At 40.6% G+C, this 11,428-nt stretch overlaps 1 protein-coding gene across 8 annotated transcripts; it reads left to right on the top strand.

Moving 5' to 3' along the window:
• The first annotated feature begins 280 nt into the window (after positions 1-280).
• Positions 281-10,005, top strand: Hnrnpa2b1 (heterogeneous nuclear ribonucleoprotein A2/B1). Of its 8 annotated transcripts, XR_006633818.1 has the most exons (14): positions 282-467; positions 3,069-3,104; positions 3,203-3,313; positions 3,591-3,737; positions 3,854-4,064; positions 4,187-4,288; positions 4,362-4,442; positions 5,549-5,611; positions 6,642-6,761; positions 6,956-7,078; positions 7,421-7,503; positions 7,660-8,574; positions 8,863-8,995; positions 9,491-10,005. XR_006633818.1 is itself a non-coding variant. In XM_045135861.1 (12 exons), exons 1-11 carry the CDS (start codon positions 462-464, stop codon positions 7,480-7,482), a joined length of 1,062 nt encoding a protein of 353 aa, XP_044991796.1. In that variant the 5' UTR covers positions 281-461; the 3' UTR covers positions 7,483-7,503; positions 9,491-10,005. The 8 variants fall into 8 exon arrangements, 1 of the variants encoding a protein (XP_044991796.1); XR_006633822.1 differs by lacking the exon at positions 4,362-4,442 and having other exon boundaries at positions 281-467; XR_006633820.1 differs by lacking the exon at positions 7,660-8,574 and having other exon boundaries at positions 281-467; positions 8,863-8,933.
• The last annotated feature ends 1,423 nt before the right edge of the window (positions 10,006-11,428 follow it).

The following is an 11,428-nucleotide window of genomic DNA, read 5'->3' as shown; positions in this document are numbered from 1 at the left end:
TAGGCTCCACCCGACTGCGTTCATTTCAAACTGCGCGACCGTTTCGAGGCCGGGTGCGCGGGGCGGGGCCGGGCCTGCTCTCCGAGCGGCTCCGCGTTCCGCAATTCACCACGCCCGTTTGCGCAAGTGCCGCGGGGGGGGGGGGGAGGAGCGCGCGCTGGGCGGGAGGAGCCCGGAGAGCCTCGCTGCCATTGGCGGCGGTTAGGACGTTTACGTAACGACCTGACGTATGGGAAGACGCGTTATTGGGGGGAAGGTTCTAGAAAAGCGGCGGCAGCGGCTCTAGCGGCAGAAGCAGCTGCGCCGGTGCTGTGTGCAGGTCTCCTCGGCGGGTGCGCGTGGTCGGGACAGCTGCCGCTGGTCGCCTCTGAGTCAGGACGAGTCCGGTTCGTGTCCGTGCGCGGAGTTCTCTCTCATCTCGCTCGGCTGCGGGAAATCGGGCTGAAGCGACTGAGTCCGCGATGGAGGTAACGGGTTTGAAATCAATGAGTTCTTGGAGAGGGCATGGCGAAGGCCGTTGGCGCCGTTAGTGGAAGCCGGCCAGGCGCCTGCGTGGGGGAGCCGCGTGGAGGCGGCCGCTCGGGGTTGGGGGGGGGCGCACTGGGGTGTGGGGCGCCTTGGTTGGGGGCCGTTGCCGGAGGCCTGAGGGCGCGAGCGAGCGCCTTCCCCACCCTCGGCCTCGCGCCGCCATTTCCCTTCCCCGGGGTGGGGGATGGGGACCGTTGGCGGCGGCCCTGCGCGGGGACTCGGGACCCTGGGGGTGGGAAAGCACCTTCCTTCCCCGGGCGAGAGAGAAGTTGGCTGCCGCCGCGGAAGTCAGGGCGGCCGGCCGGCCGGGCGGGCGTCGTATCCTCGTGAGCGAGTCTGCGGAGCGTCCCCTCCCCCGCCCGGGAACCGGATTTGCCGTCCGCCATTTTCCCGTCTCTCCTTCCTCGCAGCGTTTGTTCTCGTAGCTCCCAGTTCCCCCAGGCTGGGCTTCGCGGGCCCCCGTAGACGCGGTTAACCACTGTTCTTCCTCCTCGGCCTCTCTTCATGCCCAGTCGAGGTGCACTTGGTGCTTTGTGAGCGGGGCTCTTTTGGAGTCCTGCGCACCTCAGTGAAGGCGCTCCGCCTTCTTCCCCTCGATGAAATGGCGCCATTGCGTCGCGCAGCCACGCCGAGGAGGAGGAGGAGGAGGAGGAGGCGCGGGAAGGGGGAGCTCCGCAGGGCTCGCTGGCGCCGCCCCGGGGCAGGGATTCCAGCCCGCGCCGCCAGCCATGTTGCCAGGAACCATTTTCTCCCCCAGCCCTGGATTCTTACCCACGAGCGGGTTTAGCTGCGCTGAAGGGCCGAGTGGAAAAAATTGAAGCCTTGTGTGGCTGTGAGGAAGATTCTTGGGCGGAGGGTTACTGCACTAACTCATAAAGGGTTCTGCTTGAAATTCGCTTTTAGGTTTTTTTTTCTCTTTAAATGATTGCGTATAACTACAGAACCTTATACGTGTTGGGTCACAATTCCTAGGGGAGTGCAGGGAAAATGATTTTTTTTTTTGATCCCGTTACTCTGAAAATAATGGCTCCAATTGCCGGGCGTGGTGGCGCACGCCTTTAATCCCAGCGCTCGGGAGGCCGAGGTAGGAGGATCGTTTTGAGTTCGAGGTCAACCTGCTAGAGTGAAACCCTACCTCGAAAAACAACAAAAAGAGGCTCCAGTCCTTTAATTTGGGCGTTGGTATGTAAGAAAAGTTTAGGCATGTCAAGCACTATGTATTTGAACTTTTTCATCTGCTTTCCTACTTTGCAATGGTTGATAAGCATAAGGTTTCGAGTTGAAGGGGGGTCTACCTGGTTACATTGTTCGACCCTAAGCATATTTATAAATTAACTTTGTTTATAATCGATAGTGGACATCGGGTAAGTTTTGGAAAAAACCAATGAGGTAAGTAATGAGTTTTTGCTCTTTGTTAGTGACTCGTAAGAATTGTAGATGAATTTTTTTATTTATGATTTGCTTTAGACTATTGACAGTAGAGAATTGTCTGGGAACACTAAAAACAATTGTGCCAAACAAACACCATGTAAAAAGAGATAGGAATGTCTCAAAGGAGCTTTATTGATTTTGTTTTTGGTATATTCAGAATGGTGAAAGATAAAATGAACAATAAAATTGGTGATTTTTAAATAAGTAACTGGGAGAGTGCATAGAACTTGTCTTTAAAATGGAGACCAGTAATGTTGCAATCCAGATTAAATTGCACATCCTCAACTAACTCAGATAAAAGACTACATAGTGCAGCATAGATGCTTGCTGTTATAAAAATGTAAAGAAAATTTTAGGTTTTTTTTCTTGCAAACGTTGAGATGTGTTACAGATGGCCACCAAATTAAGTGAGCCTAAGTTAAATTAATTACGGAATTGGAAGTAACGTTACAGCCCAAAACTTAGAAGAGTTTTGACTGGTGACATAAATGAAGGCATATATGTGTTTTTATAAGTTGAGGTTGTACCAAATACAGGAATTTCCATCATGAAAGTATTTTAAACCTTTTGAAGTATAGGTGCTTCCTGTCTTAGGAATGAATTTGCCTGGGTTACTAGAGGGTAATTTTAAGGTAGTTTGCGCACACACCCATTTAAAGTTGGTACAGAGAAACGTTCTAGGGTTTGGGTGATTTCCCCTTTTGGGATAATTGGAATTACCACCAGAGGGAGCATTAAAGTTTATCTGTCACTCCTTATATAAACTGAAGCTTCAAGTGTCAATGGTAAAATTTGGGATTGTAATTAAGGAGCTATGCATTTAAAAGTAATTTAAAAAAAGGTAATTTTGTGTTTAGGATATAGAATTGAATGTAGATTTTGGAAGTAATTGTTGAATAACCCTCAGTGATGGAATATACTTGGTTTTTCTAAGAGTAAAAATGATAGTAAATTTTAAGTTGATTTAATATAAAGTGAATTTAGATCAAGTTTTAATGATTTTGAATCTTGTATAGTTCAATCGAGGCTTTTTTTTTTGGTGTAACACAGCTAATATGCAGTTTAACATATGGTTTAAATTTGATGTAAGTTTTTTTTCTCCCCCCCAGAAAACTTTAGAAACTGTTCCTTTGGAGAGGAAAAAGGTACTCTGCCAGCAGGTCACCTCATATTTAAGAATTTAATTTCCTGCATACAAAGAGAAAAATGTAAATAAAAATTGAAATGGTATTTTCCTTTCCAGAGAGAAAAGGAACAGTTCCGTAAACTCTTCATTGGTGGCTTAAGCTTTGAAACCACTGAAGAAAGTTTGAGAAACTACTACGAGCAATGGGGAAAGCTCACAGACTGTGTGGTAAGTCACCTGAAACTGGGTGCAGATTTGAGAGAAGGGTATGGATGCCCCAAGGCATCTTGTCACTGCAGATGAACTCCAGACACTTTAACCCCTTCATGTTTCTGGCTTTATGTGGGTACTGGGGAATTGGACTTGGGCTGCCAGACTGTGCTAGCAAGCACCTTCAAAATCACTGACTCCATTATTAACTGAAGGTATTCATGATAAATGTCTAACTCAAGTTGTCAGTTTAGAACATAATAAATGCTAGCATGTCCTTTTGATTTTTTTGTAGGTAATGAGGGATCCTGCAAGCAAAAGGTCAAGAGGATTTGGTTTTGTAACATTCTCATCCATGGCTGAGGTAGATGCTGCCATGGCTGCAAGGCCTCATTCGATTGATGGGAGAGTAGTTGAGCCAAAACGCGCGGTAGCCAGAGAGGTGAGCAAAACTGCAGTAAAGGATCATAGTGGTTCTATTAGCCTCTTAACTTTTTTTTGTTGGCTGTGAAACGTGATGGGTTCCAAAAGTACCCTTTTTGTCCTCTGCTGTTTTAGGAGTCTGGAAAACCTGGAGCCCATGTGACTGTGAAGAAGCTATTTGTTGGCGGAATTAAAGAAGACACCGAGGAGCATCACCTTAGAGATTACTTTGAAGAATATGGGAAAATTGATACTATTGAAATAATTACTGATAGGCAATCTGGAAAGAAAAGAGGCTTTGGCTTTGTTACCTTTGATGACCATGATCCTGTGGATAAAATTGTATGTAAGTATCTAACTAGGAGAGGCACTGGCATATATTAAATGTTGAGTATACTGGCATCTGCCATTATACAAATTTTAAAAAGTTACTCTTGAATGTTGACTTGAGTCTTATATTTGTTACAGTGCAAAAATACCACACCATTAATGGTCATAATGCAGAAGTAAGAAAAGCACTGTCAAGACAAGAAATGCAGGAAGTCCAGAGTTCTAGGAGTGGAAGAGGAGGTAACTAATTTATATTTTCTTTTATTATTTATTTGTCTTACGAGCTTGCTACTAACGTAGACATGCATTGTAGGGAACTTTGGTTTTGGAGATTCCCGTGGTGGTGGTGGAAATTTTGGACCAGGACCAGGAAGTAACTTTAGGGGAGGATCTGGTAAGTTCATGACTAAAAATAGAAAGGTTAAGTTTTGGTTAGAATTAAGAAACTCAGGGCTGGGTGTGGTATACATCTGTAATCCCAGCACTTGTGAGGTGGGCTCGAAGTTCAAGGCCCACATAAGGTAGCTTTCAAAAAACCAAAGTGGGAACTAAATCCATTCTGAATTATAAGAGTCCTTGAGGCTTTTGAAGTACATTGTATTGTGATGGCAAGTTCTTGATTTGGCCAGGGGAAAGGGAACAGGGATTAATAATAATTGTGTAAAGTGGAATCCAGTATAATTATTTATAAGCCCTTTTATGTTATTGAATTAAGAAATCTAGTTTCAAGCAGAGAGACTGGTGTGTCAGGGACTCCAGCCACTGCAAATGAATTCCAAATGTATGCAGGCATCACTTAGTGTATTTGGCTTTACATGGGATTGGGGGATCAAACCTGGGTCTTTAAGGCTTTGCAGGCAAAGACCTTACCTGCTGAGCTATTTCCCCAACCCCTGTTAAGTTTTTAAAGGTTAAATGACATTATACCAAGTCAGAGTAACAACAGAGGTACTGCTTGTTATGCAGACTATCAGCACATTTTGGATTTTCAAGGTGTTGGTGTCTCTAGCTCAGGAATTCAATATGTAGTGTCGTAGGTAGCTTTGAACTCACAAAGATCCTTCTACTTCTGCCTCCCAAGTGCTGGGATTAAAGATGCATACTAACACACCCCATTTCCTTTAGGTGTGGCAAAATCTGGCCCTATATGATGCTCTCTTAGATAATTTTTTTATTTTCAAGGCAGGGTCTTGCTCAGGCAAGCCCAGGATGACCTGGAATTCATGTAGGCTCAGGATGGCCTCAGTCTCATGGCATTCCTCCTACCTGTCTGCCTCTCGAGTGCTGGGATTAATTTTGTATTTTTTTGTTAAAGAGAATTTTAAATTTAGGCATGTTAAGTCCAGGTGTTGAAGTATTTACATTGGTAGTAAGATTTATAAGCTTTCATGTAAGGTCTCTGATTACTATTCAAAGGCACTTGTGAAGACTGTAGGTACAAATTATTTAAAAACATGAATAAGGATCAAAGTGTAATATCTTATTTTTGGCTACTAACAGATGGATATGGAAGTGGACGTGGATTTGGGGACGGCTACAATGGATATGGAGGCGGACCTGGAGGTCAGTTTTCTGTGGTTTATGTGAATTACAACTTAATATGTTTTATGTGTACCTTCTTTATATTCATCAGGGGCCTTTGTGATAGAGGTTTTAGCTATTTGGGTCATTTGTAATTACGTGTTAGGAAAATTAGATAGATTTTAGGCTAAAGATAACTTTTTTTCTCTTCATGAGAAAAATTGAGAGACCTGGATTTGGTGTAATAGTGAATTTGAGGTCAGAATTTAGTGGGAAGCATACATATGTCAAAGCAATTGTATTGTGCTAGTCACTTAGTGTATATATAGGCCCCCAAGGATAGGGGAAAAAGTACCTGAGGAATTCACCAAAATATAAAATGTCTGGCTACAGATAGGTCATAAATCTCTCTTAAAATATTATTTGAGAGAAAGGATTGGTGCCCCAGGACCTCTAGCCTCTGAAAATGAACTCAAGATGCATGTGCCACCCTGTGCATCTGGCGTATGTGGGTCCTGGGGAATTGAACCTTGGGTCCTCTGGCTTTGCAGGCAAGCACCTTAACTGCTAAGGCATTTCCCCAGCTCATAAACTCTTCCTAAAATAATTACTTGGCAGGTTATTTATTTAGGAATGTTCTCAAGCGTGCTAAAATAGACCTGATTTTTGCCACCAAAAGGACTGCAATAGTTTTATATCATGCTAGTATAGTCCTGTTTGGCAGTTCAGGCTTGAGGAAACAAAAGACTTGTAGTTAGAGGATTTTTACAAAGGTTACAACTTACATGAATGCCTAGGATTTCTGGTCCTTAATGATACAGTCAAACATGCCGAAGAAATATAATTCATAAAAGACTGAGAATTTCAATGAACATTTTTCTTTTAATTACAATGGTGGGATACACTGAACCTCCAAATGTTTTACAAACAGATACCCTTGCAAATCTAGAGAAAAGACCTAATGCAGTATTTTACTTAAAGTATGTTTTAGAAAACTGGAAATGAGTAATCAAGACAGTTCAAATGGCATTGAAAATATTAAGTAATTACTTAAAGGCTTATTTTATAATAGGTGGCAATTTTGGAGGTAGCCCTGGTTATGGAGGAGGAAGAGGAGGATATGGTGGTGGAGGACCTGGATATGGCAACCAGGGTGGGGGCTACGGAGGTGGTTATGACAACTATGGAGGAGGTAATAAACTCATCTGCAACCTTTATGTTGGGTTTTGGAATAATGGCCTATACTTTCAATGTTGTCATTAGATGCCTTTAGAAATTGTAGACAGGTTTTGTGCATTCTTACTTGGTTATGTGGGAGTTTTGTTCGAACACACATTTGGGTTCACTGCTTGGTGTATTAGCTAAAGAGTTGAAATTCTTTTACAGGAAATTATGGAAGTGGAAATTACAATGATTTTGGAAATTATAACCAGCAACCTTCTAACTATGGTCCAATGAAGAGTGGAAACTTTGGTGGTAGCAGGAACATGGGGGGACCATATGGTGGAGGTAATTTAAAACCAAAAATTGAAATTCTTGAAATACCTTTCGTTCAGAATTAGATTTGTGACTTAAAGGGAGAATACTCTCCAAATGTCTTTCTAGTAATTCTGTGTAGCATTAATAGTTTCCATATGTAAAGGTTTTTGGAGTGAGGCAGAAAACACATTAGGTATGTTTTTGTATAGTGAGATAGTTATAAATTGTTAATTACATTTTAAGTGAAAAGTTGAGTAGTTGGCCATTTTAGTGTTAACTAGGTTAGACGCCTATAAAGTAAAATAATGTGAAACTGCTGACTATGGGCAATGAAAATAAATTTCCTTTTTTTTTTTGCTATTTCAACTCTAGGAAACTATGGTCCAGGAGGCAGTGGAGGAAGTGGGGGTTATGGTGGGAGGAGCCGATACTGAGCTTCTTCCTTCTTGCCATGGGTAAGTAGCTTTTGAGTTTTACATTTATTGTTGTCTTGGGAAAAGTAGCTGCAGGAGTAAAAGCTTTTTAGGTTCATGTTATCTTTCCTTAAAACCTGGTTAGATGGATAATTTCATAACCTATTTTTTTTTTACTCTTTACTTCTGTTGAAACAGGCTTCACTGTATAAATAGGAGAGGATGAGAGCCCAGAGGTAACAGAACAGCTTCAGGTTATCGAAATAACAATGTTAAGGAAACTCTTATCTCAGTCATGCATAAATATGCAGTGATATGACAGAAGACACCAGAGCAGATGCAGAGAGCCATTTTGTGAATGGATTGGATTATTTAATAACATTACCTTACTGTGGAGGAAGGATTGTAAAAAAAATGCCTTTGAGACAGTTTCTTAGCTTTTTAATTGTTGTTTCTTTCTAGTGGTCTTTGTAAGAGTGTAGAAGCATTCCTTCTTTGATAATGTTAAATTTGTAAGTTTCAGGTGACATGTGAAACCTTTTTTAAGATTTTTCTCAAAGTTTTGAAAAGCTATTAGCCAGGATCATGGTGTAATAAGACATAACGTTTTTCCTTTAAAAATTTTAAGTGCGTGTGTAGAGTTAAGAAGCTGTTGTACATTTATGATTTAATAAAATAATTCTAAAGGAAATTGTGTAATTATAGACTTTTTATTTTAAATAAGTTAAGGAGTGGGTAGTATAATTAAGGTCCATTGCAAAGCTGTTGTTGTATTTGTGTAAGATAAATGCTGGTCAGATGTAAGTGTGTTGTCTGCAATTCATGAGGAATAAATTATCTAGATAACTTAAGGGATATCTCTGCAAGGAGAAACACCTTTTTAGATCTTTTAGATGCTGCTTCTTCAATGCAAGGAAAGGAAATAACCCCAGCGAGGTACTCTTCAGGGACACAGGTCTAGTACAAGAGAACTCTTGACGGCTACTAAGTTCAGCCAGTCTTAAAAAACTGTGCTGTTTCTACAAAGCTTTAACTACAGTAGTTGATAAGGATGCCAACGAAAGCTGAGGGTGTAGAGCAAAATAGTTCTAAGCTTCAGTTAAACTTCTTTAGGTAAGATCTTATTTACTTTTTCTTTCTTAATTTTCCTCCCTAAAAGATAAACTAATAAACTCTTCAATGGTCTTTCAGTATAGTGGCTCTTATGTAGTTTAACATAGCTGTAAATTGAGTTTAACAATTTATAAACTCAAGATAATTTTTATAAACCCTGTCTTCCAATCTGTCATTTACTTAAATTATTTTGGTTGTTTTTCCCTTTTTTCCTTCTTTCTTACCCCCTCCCTCTCCATGAAGATTCAGGTGCTTAACATATCATTTTTTTCCCTGCTGGAATTTTAGCATTGATATGAACCATGGACAAGTATATTCTGCTGCTACAAAGACTAAAGTGCTTCATTTCAACAGCTGAGGCAAGCCAAGTGATCATTAATAAAGGTTTTCTTGCTTCCTTCAGTGGTGTTGGTAGTAAATGGTAGGTAAAAGTTAGGCTGCAAGTTCAATAAATGAGATTTTCCCATCGTTCCACCTTTTGTGTATTCATTCACATTTCTTGGATCAAGCATTTTGAGTACGATAGGGTTTTTATTAAAAAACATTTGTGTTCATTACCTTATAAGTTTAGCTTTATGTGCTTTACCAGTATGAGGCTGACAGACAATAGGGCAATCTATTCTCAGTTTGTTAGTTTGAAATCTAGTATGTACCCAAATACTAAATCATTGGGTTGAAATGTTAAGGCCAGTACCCTACCCAAAACACCTATAGGGATGACTACTGCAATTGATACCTTTAGCACTACCCTCAATTTGATTTCCAGGCTTTACTGCCTTTTCCAGAAGTGTCATTTAGGGTTTGTTCTGTTTGCACCAGTGAGTCCTCTTTAACCTTAAAACCATCACTGAAGTTATTTAGGTTTTTTGGACAAACATGATAAACTTCTTCAGATACTTTTTTTTTCCTTTGGCAGGAAGGTGTCTTGCTGCAGGTAACTAATGAAGAAGTGGTCAACCACAGAATCTTCAAGAAATAAGAAATTCTGTACCATCTGAAAGTAGTTCTTGTTGGTGCCTTCATTTAAGAAGCACTAAGATAAAAGGGAAATGTTTCTGATAAAAAAATTCATTTAGTACAGGTTCTTGCTGAAGTAATTATAAAATGAGTGCTGTTTGTAAATAACATCAAATAAGAGAGAATGTATCATGTTTCAGCTAGGATTTGTTAGACAGATTAAAGTTCTATTTTACATACAAGTTTTATAAAATAAATAACTTTTGTATCTAAATAATTTGGTGTAATGCTTACACATAAAGTGTGAATCATGTTTTATAAAGTCAGTTGCCTACAAGATTGCCATCTTGAAATTTTAAAACAGTTTTTCCAGAAAGCTATACATAGTAACACCTTTTATTAGTAGACAAATGAGAAAGGCATTGTGGACATTATTGGCTGTCCCTAATAAAATGCTCTTCATTATGTACTGTATATTCAGCGTTTGGATATTGCTGTTTAATATCAGGTGCCATTTTTGAACCATGGATTTTCAACAAACATTTTGTGCAAAGTACTGGGGTGAGAGATTGACAGAAGGCAAATTTGTTATAATTTACGTTTCTGAATGTTAGTGGTCTTAGTCTCCTAAGTGTCTAGTTTTATGGTTTGAGTAATGGTGGGAGGTTCTTACTTGGACGTTGTCCTGAATTAAGCCAGAACTATAAGCAAACACTGGATAGATTTGCTTAGATTGCTGCCATTTTTGTTTTGATAATTACAGGTAAGTCACATCAATTTGTCAAATCACCTTCCAGTTAGCTGGACCTGAAAAAATAGCATTGTGAGTCTGCTGTACAAAACTGCAAAATCCAGTCAAGTCCAGGGAAAACAATTGAAACCAGGTTTGAGGTGAACTGGCTTAGAAATATTAATGATGCTAGTTATTGGGTAGTAAACATAGGTATTTACTGTGTGGTGAACATCAAATTTAAACATTGAAGTTTTTTCTACATGAAACCCATTGAAGTTTGCTTTTAAAAGGTACACTTACCTCAACATTTCTGTGGAGAGCAGTTGTATCCCATTGTGTGTGGGGAGGGGGGGTGGCAAGAGTTTTAGGGATATAGCTGTGTGGTTAGCTCTAGGATGCAATTTATACACAAACTGGCATGAATGTTGTAAAAAAAGTGTTGATGTGTGTTACCTCTTAAGGTGCAAACCAAACTTGGCAATTACTGTGTCCATTGGTAATGCAAAAAGATCATTGGGAAGTCTTCTAACTGGTTTTATACTGAGTGTTGGGGCCAATGGTGGTGGACATTCCAAGTGCAGTGAGCATGGTAGGGTAGGCTAGGCTCTACCAAGTTCTAGGGAGTAAATGGTTTTAAATGGAGCAAGTTCATGGACAATTTGTGGTTCAAAAACAGGTATAAGGGGAGTTTCAAAACATAAGTGGCCCTTTTGAGAATAAAATTGGAACTATGGACATATTAGGACCGTTTTCCACTGCAAGCACAAGATGAATGTACCACCTTTTAAGCTTAGAACATGACCTAGTTACACTAAAGTGGTAAGTTTGAAAGAATGAGGTCAGCAAAAGGTAGGTGGAATTTGGAAAATCTACAGGGTGGAGAAAGCTAAACTAATTACTTAACAGTCCTTCCTCAGCTGTTTTGTGTTGCAGCTGAAGAGTCTTGAGGCCAAATACCCAGGTAGTTGTGACATGTGCATACATTCCAAACATACCTGTGAGGGGAGGTGCTCACTGGCTGCATTCAGGAGGAAATGGTGTGAAGGTTTTCAAGAGCTAATTGGTGTGGTAGATTGAAGCGGATCGTATCTTAATGTTTTGCATGTACACACAGTATGGCTTACTGTGGGGTAAACATGGCACATTACGGAAGTTCACTTGGGG

The sequence above is a fragment of the Jaculus jaculus genome, chromosome 16, assembly GCF_020740685.1.
Source record: "Jaculus jaculus isolate mJacJac1 chromosome 16, mJacJac1.mat.Y.cur, whole genome shotgun sequence".
Taxonomy (NCBI): Eukaryota; Metazoa; Chordata; class Mammalia; order Rodentia; family Dipodidae; genus Jaculus; species Jaculus jaculus.
Note: the sequence above shows the minus strand (reverse complement) of the source record. Positions and strands in the feature narration are given on the sequence as shown.